Genomic DNA, 18185 nt, shown 5'->3' with positions numbered 1-18185 from the left:
CTCACAATCTTTAATTGGTACATATTTCATTGGTGTCTTGTTTATAAAGATTACAACACACTTATCACTTATTAAAAAACATTTATATAAATAGAAATCACGTACACAGTATATTGAAACAAAGAAAGATAATTTAATCAACACTAAAAAAAAGACTTGAAATGGTTTTAGAAAAACCCATAAAAGCACACCCTCTAAAATAAACTGCAAAAAAAAAACTATTAGTACTAAAACCCCTTCAATGTTCAAACCAGATAAAACACAAACTGTAAATCTAATTTCATCGTTTCAAATGAGTAGAAGAAGCGGAATTGGAGAAAACTAAGTTTGAGCAAAACTCAAAAGCAAAATCACATACACTACAACCCAAAAAAACGAGCAACTAAATTTATTGAGAGTGTTTGACTCCTCCATTTAGTTAGCGACATTAGCTTCCAACCAAATACTAGTTTACATCTAGATTTAATCGAACAAGTGAAAATCTTACCACATCAAATATCTTCCCAAAATATTCAAATAACTAGTATTACCTACCTTGATAACAAACACCTAAAGAGCGTTAGACTAGAAAAAAAAAATCATCAACGCCCTTTGTAATGCAACATTTGGTTGAAAGCATAATCGACTTTGTAAACATTCCAACAAAATAATAATTTTTCCAGAGTTCGATATAGTGACAAGTAGTATATACGGAGGCTTCCAATTACAACTTTTAATAGGGTAATTCTTCCTCCGATCGAAAGTGCCTTAACTTTCTAATTAGAAATTTCATAAGTAACTTGTCGGTGATTGATTTCCATCCTTTTACATTGACATCTTACTTCCCATCAAATATCCTAGATATATAAAAGGTATCCAAGATGTGCAAAACCTAATAATAGATGCTATTTATTTTACTTTAAATCCGACCCACAACCCCATTAATTTGTTTTTTTTTTGTCAAATTAATATGAGTCCTGAGGCTAAGCAAAAACACCCTAGAACGTGAAGAATACTTCTTTCATTTTTTTGCTACTAGTTCCAAGGAACATCTTATCATCCGCAATAAAGGAATGTGAAAAATACTAGCCCTTCATTACTCATTTTATCTTTAAGATTTTTCTATTATAGTCTCTTAAAACGTGACATGAAATCCTTCCATAATAATTTAAAAGGAGATATAAAGTAATTCACTCACATAATCCACGATTAATATAATATTTCAAAAGTCGGGAACCATTCACTAAAATCGAAGCCCTAGACGAGTCCCATAATCTTCATTTTTCTCCAAATCTCATCATACTTAGCACTCCATCCAAGTAATCCCACCTCAATAAATTATATATTTTCTCCAAAATCCACTTTAAATACCATCGACGCTTTTTGAACCTCCTTATGCTAATCAGAAATTTCATTAAGAATCAAAGGACCATATGCTAACCAGAAATTTCATTAAGAATCAAAGGACCATAAAGTACTTGACGATCTTTGATAAAACCATAATTGTTTGATGGTAACCATCTTCCTAATAACCTTTGATAGACGATTAACCAAAACTTTTGTAATAAATTTATATTCACGGATTATGAGACTTATAGGCCAATAACCTTTCTCAAAGAATGAGTTTTATTTTTATTTTTTCGGAATAGGGGTTTTTAAATGACAAATTAAAACCCTTAAAATGAAACATAACATTAGGAATTGCATCTCAAGGTCTACCAAATCAGCATCTAATGTATCCTAGTATCGTTATATAAAATCAAAATTAAACTCATCTATACCTTATCACTAGAGAATTATTTAAAAAATAACTTACATGGGTAGGCCAATTATTGCCAACTTAACCGAATTTAGTCTAAAAAGACTTGAATTTGGCTGTGACATCATTGTGGTTTAGTCATTCACTGCCTATTCCCCATCATGCCATAAATAGCTACTTGATGACGCTTTTGGTTCAACATCGTGTGACTGAATCGAGAATTTTAATCTCCCTCCACACCTTACATTGAATTTTTATCTTTTAAGCCATCACAATGGATTTAGTTTTCTTAATTTCCCAAAACTCTATTAGAATATTATATCTAGGCTCAATCTCATCATTAGAGATGCAATTCCACTATCTATTTGGTTGCCAAACTCAACCACCCTCCTTTGTATCTCCATGTAATTTTTCGCTTGCAATTTCCTCTTATATGCATGTTAACCTTTTAGATTGCTTTTAAATAGTTCCAACTTCTTTTGGAAAAATGCTATTTTATTTTGTTTTACCACCACCCCTAAATTCCAAGTATCATTGACCTCATCCTTGAAAGTTGAAGCCTTCAATTAGGAACCATGAATGAAAAGATTAAAAGGAAAATGTCCAAAATCTATCACCAATTCTTTTAAGTTGAGGATATGATTTCTTCAAGTCAAGAATGGCTTAGAGTATTGGGTATGGGCAACGGTGTTATGAAGCCTGTTGTAAAATACGACGGATCCAAATTGACTTAAATAATATTAGCTCAATGCGGAATGGGATCAAAAATTATCAAAGCGTAATAATCACAACGTAATACGAATAAAATAAATAGAATAGAGACACAGGAATTTACGTGGAAACCCAAATCGGGAAAAAACCAAGGGCGGAGGAAGCCGAGAAACAATTCACTATAATTTGCAGTGTTTACAGGGATTATGAAAGAGATTACAAATAGAGTGGGAGAGCTAAAATATACGGTGGTGTATAAGTATATATATTTAATGCTTTTCTATATATACTTTGATTTTGGTTCGTGTGTTTATGATGAAAATGGCTTAGGCTATTTATAGCCAAAGGGAATGTAATATGAAAGGAAAAGAAAAAAAAAATTTCGTCCAAAAATTGCTGCGCCTTCTAATTTGACTTGAAAAGGATGCGCCTAATATTTACCAAACAAGTTGCCAATCCATATTACCGTCCATTCTCATTTTCAAACATTTCACACTTATATTACTATTCATAGTCAAACTATGAATAGTAAATGATAAGTTACAGAAATAACCCCTGAACTATTTGCCACTTGCTAATTTTGGAGGCAACATTTTCCACAATCTCCACCTTGACATCAAAATTAAGCAAGTCATGCTTTACGATTAGTCAAAACCTATAGCTCATCAAACTCTAAAACTTCCATAAGAACCTGCAAAATTATATAGAGAAAAATTGTTTCCGAAAAATAAATAATACTTCCTCCACCTACGAGCCTTCAGGCTCAACTGCGATCAGAAACACCCACCATGTCCAAACATAATTTGAACTTGGCTATAGGAAGACTTTTAGTGAACATATCAGCGGGATTATAATCTATATGAATCTTGTCCACAACACAATCGCCTTTTTCAATGATATCCCACACAAAATGATAACGAATATCAATATGCTTAGTTCGGTCATGAAACATTTGATCTTTACTCAAGAAGATAGCACTCTGGTTGTCACAGAAAACTGTGGTCACCTTTATTCTATCATCGAGTTCTCCAAATAACCCCTTCAACCAGATATCTTCCTTAACTGCTTCTGTAATCGCCATATACTCTGCCTCGGTAGAAGACAGGGCAACTGTAGACTGTAACTGGGCTTTCCAACTAACAGCACAACCATTTAGAGTAAACACATATCCTGTAATTGATCTTCGTTTATCCAAATCATTGCCATAATCTGAATCAACATATCCGAACACCCCAGTGTTAGATTTACCAAAACTTAAACACATAGAAGACGTACCGCGTAAATAACGAAAAATCCACTGTACTGCTTTCCAGTGTTCTTCCCCCGGGTTCGCCATGTATCTACTAACCATGCTAACAGTATAAGCCAAATCAGGGCGCGTGCAGATCATAGCATACATCAAAGATCCAACAGCACTAGAGTATGGAACACGTGCCATGTAAGCCATATCAGTCTCATTAGTAGGACTCAAAGCGGATGATAGCTTGAAATGAGCTGCAAAAGGTGTGTTGACAGACTTTGCTTTGTGCATACTGAAGCGTCTTAGGACTTTCTCAATATAACTTTTCTGAGAAAGATGCAAGATCCTAGACTTCCTGTCACGAATAATTTCCATACCTAAAATCTTTTTGGCAGCTCCTAAGTCCTTCATTTCAAATTCAGCTTTCAACTGGTCTTTTAACTTCTGAATCTCCTTCATATCTTTTGCTGCAATCAACATGTCATCCACGTACAAGAGTAAGTAGATCTTTGAACCATTGTCACCTTTCTTAAAATAAACGCAGCTATCATAGGTGCACCTGCTGAATTTGTGACTGGTCATGAAAGAATCGAACCTCTTGTACCATTGTCTAGGAGACTGCTTGAGGCCATAAAGAGATTTGTTCAACTTGCATACGTAGTTCTCCTTTCCAGGAACTACAAAACCTTCAGGTTGTTGCATAAAAATCTCTTCCTCAAGCTCACCATTTAGGAAAGCTGTAGTGACATCAAGTTGTTCTAACTCAAAATCGTTAGAAGCAACCAACCCCAACAATACACGAATGGAAGTATGTTTGACAACTGGGGAATAAATGTCAGTGTAATCAATACCAGGAATCTGACTGTAGCCTTTAGCTACTAACCGAGCTTTGTATCTTGGTTTATCATTTGGGTTGACAGGTTCCTTGAGCTTGTAGACCCACTTGCATTTAGCTGGTCTCTTCCCTTTCGGAATAGGAACTAAATTCCAAGTACTGTTTCGCTGCAAGGATTCCATCTCATTTTGCATAGCGAGCATCCAATCATTTGAGTCTTCAGATTTGATAGCCTCGTCATAATTTGCAGGCTCCGTTGCAGACTCAATATTATCAGCAACAATAAAAGCATAGGCAACCAAATCAGATTCAGCATACCTCTTCGGAGGAATAATCTGTCTTCTCGGTCTATCTCTTGCAATGCTTGGAGTAGTAGCTTGTGGTTGTGAAGGTGTTGAATCTTCACCAACAACATGCTCATCTGACGAAGAAGAATCTTGATGCTGATTTGTACTCTGATTAGTGGTAGGTGAAGTAGGAAGCTCCACCTCCATTTGAGCATTCTCTTTATTTGCTTCGGATGATACATCTGATGCATCTGTTCTTTTAGAAGAGTCGGCAATTGGTTGAAATATAGCAGACTCATCAAAAGTAACATCTCTTGAGATGATAATTTTCTTCAAATCAAAGCTCCATAACTTGTAACCCTTTACACCTTGATTGTACCCAAGAAAAACGCATTTGATTGCTCTTGGTACTAGCTTCCCATTGTCAACTCGTGCATACGCTGGACATCCGAATGGTTTTAAATCTGAATAATTTGCAGGTTTACCGGACCATAATTCAAACGGAGTTTTCTTCTCGATTGCTCGTGACGGTGATCGGTTGATAACATAGCAAGCAGTCGAAGCAGCCTCCGCCCAAAAAGACTTTGGCAATTTGGAATTAGAAAGCATACACCGGACCTTCTCCATAATGGTGCGATTCATCCTTTCAGCTACACCATTTTGTTGAGGTGAATGGACTACTGTGCGATGTCGAGTAATGCCTTCCTTTTGACAATAGACATTAAACTCTTCTGAGCAAAACTCAAGTCCATTATCCGTACGAAGATACTTTACCACCAGACCTGATTGCTTTTCAACCTGAACTTTCCAATTTCTGAAGGTAGAGAAAACGTCTCCTTTATTTTTTAAGAAGAAAGACCACACCTTCCTGGAGAAATCATCAATAATAGTGAGCATATAAATAGCTCCACCTTTTGAAGCAACTCGAGCCGGTCCCCACAAATCCGAGTGAACATAATCAAGTGGTCCTTTCGTTGTATGGATACCACTTGCAAACCTCACTCGTTTTGCCTTGCCATATACACAGTCTTCACAGAAATCCAAATCAACAATCTTTTGTTGACCAAGTAAACCTCTTCGACTCAATTCTGACATGCCTTGAAAACTCATATGGCCGAGTCGAAGGTGCCAAAGACGGGACTGATCTGGATCAGAAAAAGACTTTGACACAACAGCAGCATCACTCGAAATTGTTTGCCCGTCAAGAAAGTAAAGATCTGAGGTTTTTCGTTCGGCTCTCAGTTTGTCGGAACCGTCTTTGAATACCCTGAGAACTCCACCTTTACCAGCAAACTCGTATCCTTTTTTGTCAAAGGAACTGAGAGATAACAAGTTTCTTCTGAGGTCAGGAACATATCTAACATCCCCCATGGTTCGAATAACTCCGTCAAACATACGGATCCTGACTGAACCATGTCCAAGAACTGGACATGTAGTATTGTTACCCATCAACACATAGCCCTGGTTAACCTTTTCAAATGTGTAAAACCAACTTTTGTTGTGACACATATGAAAAGTACAACCAGAGTCGAGTACCCAATCACCAGTGGAATCCAGTTTATCTGAATAAACTGTCAAAAGTTCTCCAATACCTTCGACCTCAGCTAGATCGGCTTCACCCGAAGTGCTAGCTTGTTTACCATTTGCTGCCGTCTTCTCTTTTTCTTTGTTCTTCAACTTGAAGCATTCTTCAAGCACATGTCCCTTCTTGTGACAATAGTTGCAAAACTTTCGTTTGCCTTTTGACTTGGATCTGGTTCTGTTGGAAGATTGAGAAGTTCTATTTCTCTATGTTGTTCTTCCTCTGGCATTCAAACCTTCGGCTTTAGCATCACTTGAACCACCACCAGTAATATGCTTCATCTTCTCTTTGGAATCCAAAGCTGTATAGACTTCATCTAAAACTAGAGTGTCACGGCTATAGATAATAGTATCACGAAAATGGCTATAGGATTCTGGCAACGACGATAGTAAGAATAGAGCCAAGTCTTCATCTTCATACTGAACATCCATATTCTCTAAGTCATTTACTAACTCTTTAAATGTGGATATATGTTCAGTTAAAGAGCCTCCTTCAATCATCTTGAGATTGAACAATCGTTGCTTCAAATGCAACTTGTTTGGTAAGCTCTTGGTCATCAACAGTTGCTCCAACTTTAGCCATAAAGAAGCCGCTGACGTTTCTTTTAGAACATCTTGCAAAACATCATTTGACAAGTGCAAACGAATCTGGGATAAAGCCTTCAGATCTTTCATATCCTTTTCTTCTTCGGTCCATGTATCGGGCATCTTATTGAAACCCAATAGCGCCTTGTGTAAATCCATCTGAATGAGAATGTCTCTCAACTTTACTTGCCACAACGGAAATCGGGTGTTACGATCCAGTAGTGGAATATCGTATTTTACCGAAGACATGATTAATTACTTGATAAAATGATCCCAATGAGCTAATATCACAACTCGGATGCTCTGATACCAATTGTTGTAAAATACGACGGATCCAAATTGACTTAAATAATATTAGCTCAATGCGGAATGGGATCAAAAATTATCAAAGCGTAATAATCACAACGTAATACGAATAAAATAAATAGAATAGAGACACAGGAATTTACGTGGAAACCCAAATCGGGAAAAAACCACGGGCGGAGGAAGCCGAGAAACAATTCACTATAATTTGCAGTGTTTACAGGGATTATGAAAGAGATTACAAATAGAGTGGGAGAGCTAAAATACACGGTGGTGTATAAGTATATATATTTAATGCTTTTCTATATATACTTTGATTTTGGTTCGTGTGTTTATGATGAAAATGGCTTAGGCTATTTATAGCCAAAGGGAATGTAATATGAAAGGAAAAGAAAAAAAAATTTCGTCCAAAAATTGCTGCGCCTTCTAATTTGACTTGAAAAGGATGCGCCTAATATTTACCAAACAAGTTGCCAATCCATATTACCGTCCATTCTCATTTTCAAACATTTCACACTTATATTACTATTCATAGTCAAACTATGAATAGTAAATGATAAGTTACAGAAATAACCCCTGAATTATTTGCCACTTGCTAATTTTGGAGGCAACATTTTCCACAAAGCCAACTATTGTCACCTCACGTTTTAACATGTTATAACAAGAAGTGGGGGTGATGTTTCCATGTTATAACATGGTGTTAAGAAGAGAGAGAAGAAAAAAGAAAAAATTTTGATTGGTAGATCAAGGAATAGCCAATCAAAGTAAATGTTTTATCTCGTCTTCGTTACAACAAGATATGCCATAACACCCCCTTAACGAGAAGGGGGGGGGGGGTGATGTTCACTGGGTCAAGACGGCGTTATGGTCGCCACCTCAGTCATAACACGACCAAATGGCCCATACCGTATAGTCTTAAGGATTGCAAGATGTCACACGAGAAACGATTTATTACGAGGATGCTTTTTCTAGGTCCTCAACATGATGAAAAAATTTCATAAGTTAAAAAAAGAGAATATAGTAAAATCGATTCACACATAAAAATAGCATTAAGTGAATATAATGAGTTTTTGAGTTTAAATAGTTGAAGAAGATGAATCTACTATAATAAAAAAAGATCATTTTTATCAAATGTTAACTTCTCATTAACTAAAGATTTTATCAGATGTCAACTTCTCATTAATTTTGACACATGTCATTATTTGGAAAAAAAAATTAAATTTTACTTGTCATTTTTGTGATTTTTTGCTTTTTTATTAAAATGTTACTTACTAAATGTCATCTCATAATAATTAATTTTATTAATATATTAATTAATGTATATTAATGTAGATAGTAACCTTCCATTTATGAATTATTATATTTTAGGTTCGGAACAAAAAGGAAAAGGGGTTCTTTAAAATACATATTTAAACTGTAATAAAAATATACATACATATATATATATATATATATATATATATATATATATATATATATATATATATATATATATATATATATATATATATATATATATATATATATATTTGTCGATTTTGAAATCAAAACTCTTAAATAAACAACTAGCTAAATTTCTAATGTTGATTTGTTTTTTATTATTGAGGTTTGAATCGAAACTTGCAAGTCACACTCATGAATTAAACATCTTTAATAATACTTTGTAAACAAAACCTTCTAATTATTATCTTTCTGACGATATGTTTTTAAAACAATGATTCTCTCTCTCTCTCTCTCTCTATATATATATATATATATATATATATATATATATATATATATATATATATATATATATATATATATATATATAAGTTATACATTTTGACATTAACTCGTTTCTCTATGGGTCATATTGACAAGCTTTGATTTGTGTCCATCAATATGTGATTTATTAAAATTTAGTTATCCATGTAAACATAAATTTGAATTAAGGCTCTATTTTTTTAATATATATATATATATATATATATATATATATATATATATATATATATATATATATATATAAGTTACACATTTTGACATTAACTCGTTTCTCTATGGGTCATATTGACAAGCGTTGATTTGTGTCCATCAATATGTGATTTATTAAAATTTAGTTATCCATGTAAACATAAATTTGAATTAAGGCTCTATTTTTTTAATATATATATATATATATATATATATATATATATATATATATATATATATATATATATATATATAAAAGTTACACATTTTGACATTAACTCGTTTCTCTATGGGTCATATTGACAAGCGTTGATTTGTGTCCATCAATATGTGATTTATTAAAATTTAGTTATCCATGTAAACATAAATTTGAATTAAGGCTCTATTTTTTTAATATATATATATATATATATATATATATATATATATATATTAAAGTAATAACAACAAAACATAATATGTTATTTTTATAAAATTTTAATTATATAAACTATTATTTTAAATTTTTTTAGTTATTGAATTAATTTAATATCAACAAAACATACTATATTATATTTATAAATTTTGATTATATATAATGACATTTTGTTTGAATCAATATAAATTAAACATTTATATAATGTTGGTTGTTTTACTTTAAAAACTAAAGAATAGCCACTCAATCAAAAAGAATATGAAGTGGTTTTACGTTAAAAACTAAAGAATAACTACTATAAAGATGTGAAAATGAAATCTGTTAAAGTGCAATGTATATATGGAGCTTTCCCTTGATATCTAAGTTGGTGAAATTTTTGAAAAATCTTGGCTTATATGTTGATCTTTGAAGACTTTTTGCTACATTTATGGATCTTGGATGAGTGTTAGTGAATTCTAAAAAAATCACGGGTCATGGTGGTTGCTTTATTATCAAGTTTATTAATGTTTAAGTATTTTCTTGGGGGCTAGGCTATTGTACTATTAAGCATTAGCATGGTGGCTTGAACTCATCATAAGTTGCTTCAATAGGTAGTGTGAGTTCCTTGAGTTTTAGCTATTTAAATTTTGTCTCCCTTTGTTGCATTGTGTTAAAGGGTATAAGGGTCATTATGATCAACTAATGGGTTTTGAATATGAATTACTTACTTATTCATCATTTTATTTGTACTTATTTCAAAATTTTACTTTAAAAAATGTTTAATTTTTGCACCTTGATATGTAATTTTTTTAATTAATTCATATAGTACACGAGTCTAAACCTATTAGAAATGATAAATAACATTATTTATAATGTACCCTTGAGTGAAATGGATCAAGAGCCAAATGACAAACCGACATATCGTAAATGCAACCCGATGACATGTTAGAAAAAAGGTACTGAAGTGGAAACCAACAAACCAAAGACATAATGTCTTCATGAGTTAGGAGATAGGTGGTCCCTAACGATTTTATTTTGAAAATATATAGTGAAATAGTTTAATTGAAGAATGGACACGTGTTAACACATGGCTCCAATGAAAAACTATTAGATATGTTGATACCGTTACAAAAATATGAAAAGTCCATTTAATTTTCCTGATAAATATTTAATTGGTTTCAATCATTTAGCAATAATCTTTCCATTTATTTCTTACCATATGTGACATGTACCTAAAGTGCAAGAGTTGAGACTTCATTCATAACACTTGCGAACAATTAGCTATTACTACAAACTTTGCCTCCACGATATATATTGATACTCAGTTCTTCTTCTTTAAATACTAACTAATAAGTTTGTCACCAAGGAACTAACATCCTTTAAAGTTACTTTTCATATCAATCTTCCACCCTGTATGGCCTATGTTCATAAAGTCTTGCAAGAGGAAGTCACTTTTGGTTGGGTACCTGATGCCCAAAAATGAGGTTCCCCAAAGATATCATAAATTTTGCTTCACTATGAGTAGATTAATTTCTTCATTTTTGCTTGGTACTTGGCACACAGAAAAGTAGAGAACACAATAACACGTCTCAGGTAAAGGAGTGAACCGATTATGCTTTGTTTATGCTTATGGTCAACTAAGTCTCTGTCATCAGGTTAAAATTCATCGTCTGCCTACTTTTGTTGAAGTCTAAAGAAGGAGTTCACCTCGCCTATTATGCTTAATTCAAACTTGCTTACCATAAGATTCGGAAAGTCTGTATACACAGTCTCCTCCATAGACCTAAAATTTATGACATCCAAGTAGATTTTCACAATCATAAGAAGCTTATTATGAGATATTCGGAAAAGAGTGGGGTTAACATCTCCTTGTTTAAATCTAGAGTCTTTTAAGATATTTTGACAAGGTTTCATACCAATCCCTCGATGTCAACTTTAAGTCGTACATAACCTTTTCCAACTTGTATTAATAATGTGGAATTTTAGGATTCTCAAACCACTAAGATTGTTGTATATAAACATCTTCCTCCAGTTCTTCGTTAATTAATGCATATTTAACACCCATTTTGATGGAATTTAAAGTTCTTGTGCATCAATTATGTAAGGAAAGTATGTATGACCTTGAATCATGCAATGGGTGCAAGTTTTTCTTTACATTAAAATACAGGACTGTCATCTTTGCTTGCATTGTCCACTTATATAGACTGATGCTCCCTAATTCAACCTAATAGCTTTGATGATAGTTATTAGATTTTGTAAATCATTTTAAGAGATTAATCCATACACTTTCAAAGGAAAAACTCACATTTGAACTTAAAATATCATCTCCACTTACTTGTTTCCTTCATACTTGGTGGTGTGAATCCATTCAAGATCATTATTGTGTAAGTGTGTAAGAGTATTATGTGTTAGTGATATATTATCCTCTTGAAAAGAGTTTGAGAGTACTTGATAAACAAATATTGTAAAAGGTTTTAAGACTACGTAAAAGTATTAAATTGTTATTTAAGTGGACCAACTATCAATTTTGTATCAAGATGGGGATGGATTCTCCATCGAAGTGGAGTAAAACTCTCAGTTAGAGGCCAAACACTACAAATACTACTGTTAAAATATTCTTCCTTAAACGTTGTGTATTCCACATTTACATATTGTTGTATCTTTGTATTGCTATTGGAAGAAAATATTGTTTTCTTGAGTTACTATGTATCTTGTTGTTATATAAATCAAAGTATGTTGTTCATCTTTATAAACCTTGTTCAGGGAGTTCAATAACTTGTTAAAATATTTTAAAATTTTCATTAGCACATCCTCAACGGTACACTTATATAGCACTTGTGTCCGATTATAATATGTTACTCTCTCATTCGTTTTTTACGGATGATGTAATTTTTCTCGGTGAATAGTCCTAAGAAACTGCTAGGAATATTATATGAATTTCCTGTTTTGTATTTTTTTTGAGTTTGAAAATAGCCAAAGGCAATTTAATGGGAGTTGGCGTTTCATTTGAGGAGAAATCGAACACGGTGAAATTTTGGGTCGTGCAACATTAAAATTTCCATTCATTTATCTTTCTCTTCCGATTGCATGTAACATGTAGCAAATGGAAGGTTGGAAACATATTGTGATATTTACTACAAAAATTTCTACTTGGAAAATTAAAACTTAAAACATTATCTACGAGTGTCATCTTATTATCTTAAAGATGGTTCTCGGGACATGGGAGGTTTATTTCTTTTCGTTAGTTAGATCTATGGTATGGGCTTTGAATTTATTAAAGTCAATGCGTGAAAATTGTATTTTGTATGATAAAGTAGGAGAGCATAAAATTTGTTGCATGATGTGGAAAATGATTCTTGCTTTAAAAGAAGATGACATCTTTTGGATTGAGAGTCTTTTTGCGACCAAGCTATTTAGTAAAATGGAGATGAAGATTTTTAATGGAGCAAAGTTGGTTTTGGTTTTTAGTTGTTTTGGTTATTCATGGTCCAAAAGTATATTCTAGCATGGAGAAAGGATGTGCAAATTTAAAGACAATTTGAGTAACATTGTTGCTTCTTTGAAACATATTCAATCAAAAGAACTTAGACTTGGATGTTTATTTTGAAAAAAAAAAGGGCAAAGGTAACCATACTTATTTTGGAGAAGACAATTGGTTAGGAGAGTATTTGTTTAGTATAAGATTTCCTAGACTTCATGTTCTTGAAGTGAATACAAAATATATGATGAATTTACATATTGTTCATGGCGTAGAGAGTTAGGAACGGTGACATCGAGAACCAGGGGTGAATTTTTGAAATTATCAAAGCTTAAATACTACCTTGAAGCTTTTAATCGAACCGAGGTTGATGATAAGTGGGAAATTCGACCCTTTATCAATGCTAATAAACCGTGAAAGGACACTCTAATTGACTCTATTGTGTCAATATTTTATTTTATTTTTGGTTTTCAAGTAGATACGAAAGTTAATTGGTTACACTGGATCAAGAATCTAACTTCGATTTTATGAATTTTTGTACTTCTTTTTAGCGTCATTCTAATTTCTTAATAAATTTTGCTTGTTCAAAAAAAAAAAAAAAACCATTTAAAATACGATGATATCATTAAAAAGACAGCATAGACATTTAAGATCAAATCTTGTACCTTTTTGTCACAAAGGGTGAACATGAATACCCCTTGTAGAGTCAATTATTGCTCATAGTATTCCTACTTAATGGTCATCCAAATGTGTGTGGGTGGGTGGGTGGGGGGGGGGGGGGGATCAATAAGTGAAAATTTGCATGTACTGCTCATCATGAATGAACCCATCAAATTGTGAATATCAGTAGTAAATGAACATAAGATCATACCTTAATAATAAGTAACTTAAATTTATACTGTTACTTTTAATAGCTGATCTATTCTTTATAAGATTTTAATGATTTAAAATAAATAAACAAGTAAAACAAATAAATAACTACACACATAACATTTAACTCTAATTAAAATACCAATTTTACATACTTAGAAGTAATGAAGAATAGGGTCCCTTCCCTTTCTTATCACTCCTAAACAATTTCATAAAAAATGAAAAATAAAAAATAAAAGAAAAATCCTACACCTAACTACCTACAAAGAAACACACATATAAGTTCACCTTCCACCTTTTTCCCTCAAAAGATGGAGATGATTTTACACCTACCCCACAAGAAAAAAAAATGGGTTTTTAAAATTTTCAAGTTTTTCTCAAAACAAGTTTATCAAATTCAGAATACACAACATATACTAGAGATAGTAATATTTGTATATTACTCTGAATTTAATTTTTTTAGCTTCAAAAATATGTTGCTTTGAAAACAAAATAATGAAAAAGGAAATAAAAAAAAATCAAACCAAGAAAAGAACAAAAGTTTGGTGGCTTAGCCTTCCAAATATGACCTCTTCATTCAATTGATGGATACCCACTCAATTTCTCTAAGCTGTGGCCCCATTTTCACCTATAGAATGTGCCAAAAAAAATGAACAAGAAATTACATAAATGGACCTACAAGAAAATATATACTTTTACTAGGGAATCACATTTTCCATATGATAGTAAATTGCATTTTATCAAGTATATCGAGGCAATATATGTATACATGATGGAAATTCTATGATTGATTTGATGAATATAAAAGAACATAAAAAAACGAGTTAGATTCGTATACATAACAATTTTTGTTTCAGAATGTTCTATTTTATGACTTTTTAGGAATCAAGAAAAAATGTGTGTACAAATCATTTATCATAACAAAACATATTATTTTTACTAGGGAATCAAAATTTCCATTTAACATTAAATTGCCTCTTTATCGACTATATCGAAGCAATATATGTGCATATGATGAAAATTTTGATGTTTGAGTGATTGATTTGATGAATATAAAGAATAGTTTATTATGTTACCTTATAAAATCTTGTAGTCGATCATGTAAGAGTTTCATCAGTGAAATTTTTCGCTCTTAAATCCATGCTTTTAAGATCACGTAAATGTTGCAAGATTTCTTGAAGAAGTTCCATCCCTTTATCGCCTTTTTTCAACGAACCAAGACAATGTTTTAAGAACTCTCTATCTGCTTCTAAGGCTTGTAACCTTACATAAAGTTGATCAACCTCTTCTTCAATGTCGATTCTCTTCTTTTGTAGCTCGAATCTTGTAACCGCAATGTTTTCCATCTTGTCGGAATGGAATCCGTTTCCATTCCCGTTTGATGTAATTACACCGTCTTCACTCTCGGTATCGAGTGCATCAAAAAGAGGTAAAAGTCTCTTTCCCGTTAAACCATCCGATCTCCGATCTTGATAATGTGATTCCATCGGGAACACGTTCGTGATTCCATTCCCGTTTATATGCTTTCCGTTCTCTTCGAAGTAATCCTCTATTTGACCTATATCGTTAAAGTGTCGATCTTCTTCATCGCTCAAAGTGAAAAGCTTCTCTTCTAAAACCTTGAGTTGTTCAAGAATCGACAACCTTTCGTCCTCGAACTCCACAAACGAGTCTAGATTAAGTACGGTTTCAACCGGTGTATTCCGATTCCGGCTTTCGTGATTCCCATTATCTTCTTTGGAATCGGAATTCACATCGACCCACATTCCATCTCCATCCTCGGAATGACTACACGAAGCCGAACACGTCCCGCTCTTCAAACTACTCGCCAAAAACCGCATTCTTTCCTTCGCCTCGTATTCCGACACTTTCTTTCGACACGATTCCAATTCCTTTTCCTTCTTCATCATCAAATCGTTTAACAATTGCAAAGCTTCTTGATCGTATTCCGATTGTTCTTCCATCATTCTTTGATATTGCAATGCCTCCATTTGCATTGCCGCCTTCTCTTCTTGAAGCCGATTTATCATCGCCATTGTCTCACTTGCAGCAACTGCTGAAGCACTTCGTTCTTCTTCTAACTCGGTGTACAATGCTTGTAATGCTTTCCTTTCTGCTCTCAAAGCCGATTTAAGCTTCTCTGTTGTGTTAATTGGATCACCATTATCCATTTCACTTATCGATTCGGTTGTTGTTGTCAATTCCCATGTTTTTTCTTCTTCTCGAGCTTCATCGAAACCTAGGTACAAACAAAAAGACAAACAATATGGTCTCATTTCTTGAAATTTGACATTAATATGAATATATAATGTACACGTTAAGCAAGTTACAAGATTACCATATTCCAGATTGAAATCCAAATCGTGAGAACTTGTTGAAGGTTCTTCATGTGATAAAGAATATAAAGTGAAGTTATCTTGAGCTTTGATCTCATCACATGAATCTAAAACTGGAATCTCTGTTCCGATAGAAACCTCTGCTTCTTCATTGTCTGCATGATTATATTTTATTTAATACAAATCGATATTAAAAATAAAAGTTATAAGTGTTAATTTCTTGCCTGAATGATTTTCCTCCGTTTCTTTAAGTTCTTCACTATCCAATGGAGTTTGATTTTCTTCAGACATTGCAGGTTTTTCATTTGAAAAAGCACTTAAATTTGCATGAAAAACAAGTGAATTTTCAGTTTCTTCGAATTCCATTGAATCAAGCTCTGCGAGTTTCGATGATTCCAATTCCTTTGAATTCTGAAGAACAGAAAGTGTTTCTTCGGTCGCCTTTACTAATTCCTGGGTTACTGTTTCTATTGTTGATTCTGACGTAACTTGAGCTTTCTGGAAATCCCCGAATTCATGATCTTCATGAACCTCTGAATTGTTTCGAAATTCTATAGTGGTTGCGTCGATTGATTCGATTGGAACTAACTGATGCCCACTATAATCTAAGAAGAATTCGAGATCTTGTGCGGGTGTTTCTGAATTTGAGTCGTCTTTTTTCTCAAATTGAATCAAATCATCCTTAATCGATTCAATCTCCGTAGCCTCTGTTTCTTTCATCTGTACTTGAATTTCCTGTTTTTCCCCAAAATTATCAGTCTCTAAATCCGATCCGATTAGATCCATAATCGAACTTCCTTTTTTGGAAAACCCCAAAAAATCCCAGGAAGGATTAATCACGAAGTAAGAAGAATCATCAAAGCTTTTCCTCTCAAAATCGACACCACAGCAAGAACACTTCAAACAAACCTCCTCTTCTCCATCACTCTGAACCAAATCAATCTGTTTCACTTTCGAAAACATAAAGTTCCTCGATTTTTCTCGAAACCCAGATGAGCAATCCTCACACATATCATGGGATTCAGCTAACTTTCGATGATTCGAACAGAACCCCAACTGGGAAACCTCCTTAGCATGGAGCTCACATAGAAGATCTCTATGTGAATTCTTGTTTTGGGGTTCGAAAAAGCATTCCAGACGAACACACCAGAGGCAGGGTGGTTTTAGGCCAAAGAATTGGGCGAATTGGATGATGAGATAGGAGAAGATTGAGTTGAGGAGGAGGAGAATTATGAGTATCCATTCTAGAACAGCATAGATTAGAACAAGTGTGATCTTGTTTGTGTTGTTATGCACCATTGTGGCAAATTTGTTCGCAGCCATGGCTATTGATGATGCTCTGTTTTGCTGTGTGCATTTACACACACATACAGAGAGAGAGAGAGAGAGAGAGAGAGAGAATGTTTTTGACAGAGGTTTAAAGCAAGATTATCAATGGGAAAGAGCGTAGACTGTTATTAATATTTTATTGGTTTAATTTATTAAGCTAATTATCAACTAATTAGGTTAACAAATCAATAGAAATTGCTAGATTGTTCTCTCTTTTTTTTAATTATTTATTTTTTTCTTAAAGTTAATTATTGTTTTTTTATTCGAAGATGTTTATATTCAATCAACAAAAATTATTAAAGAAAAATGTATCTAATTTTCAATACCATGTTTTATGTTATTTAATATGAGGTTGAATGATTATTTATTTTAACTTTTTAAACCAAAATTATATGTTAGTATCATTATAACTAACGTTGTAATTAATACTTAATTACCTTGTAACATACACTTAGATAAATTCTTGTGTTTTATTTTCTTATCAATGTAATAAATAATATTTTGATTTTTTATTAATTTATATATTAACATAAATTATTCAA

General features: G+C 32.9%; 1 protein-coding gene across 1 annotated transcript; it reads right to left on the bottom strand.

Annotated features, from left to right (window-relative positions):
• Positions 1–14079: 14079 nt before the first annotated feature.
• Positions 14080–17741, bottom strand: LOC145129644 (myosin-binding protein (Protein of unknown function, DUF593)). Its single transcript, XM_079064419.1, has 4 exons — positions 16539–17741; positions 16317–16469; positions 15055–16217; positions 14080–14606 (listed from the first exon to the last, which is right to left on the bottom strand). The coding sequence occupies exons 1-3, from the start codon at positions 17635–17637 to the stop codon at positions 15076–15078; spliced, it is 2394 nt and encodes a 797-aa protein (XP_078920545.1). The 5' UTR covers positions 17638–17741; the 3' UTR covers positions 14080–14606; positions 15055–15075.
• Between the last annotated feature and the right edge of the window lie 444 nt (positions 17742–18185).

Source organism: Lactuca virosa, chromosome 8 (genome assembly GCF_052849685.1).
Source record: "Lactuca virosa cultivar CGN04683 chromosome 8, Lactuca_virosa_CGN04683_v6, whole genome shotgun sequence".
NCBI lineage: Eukaryota > Viridiplantae > Streptophyta > Magnoliopsida > Asterales > Asteraceae > Lactuca > Lactuca virosa.
This window is presented reverse-complemented; position numbering and strand designations above follow the sequence as displayed.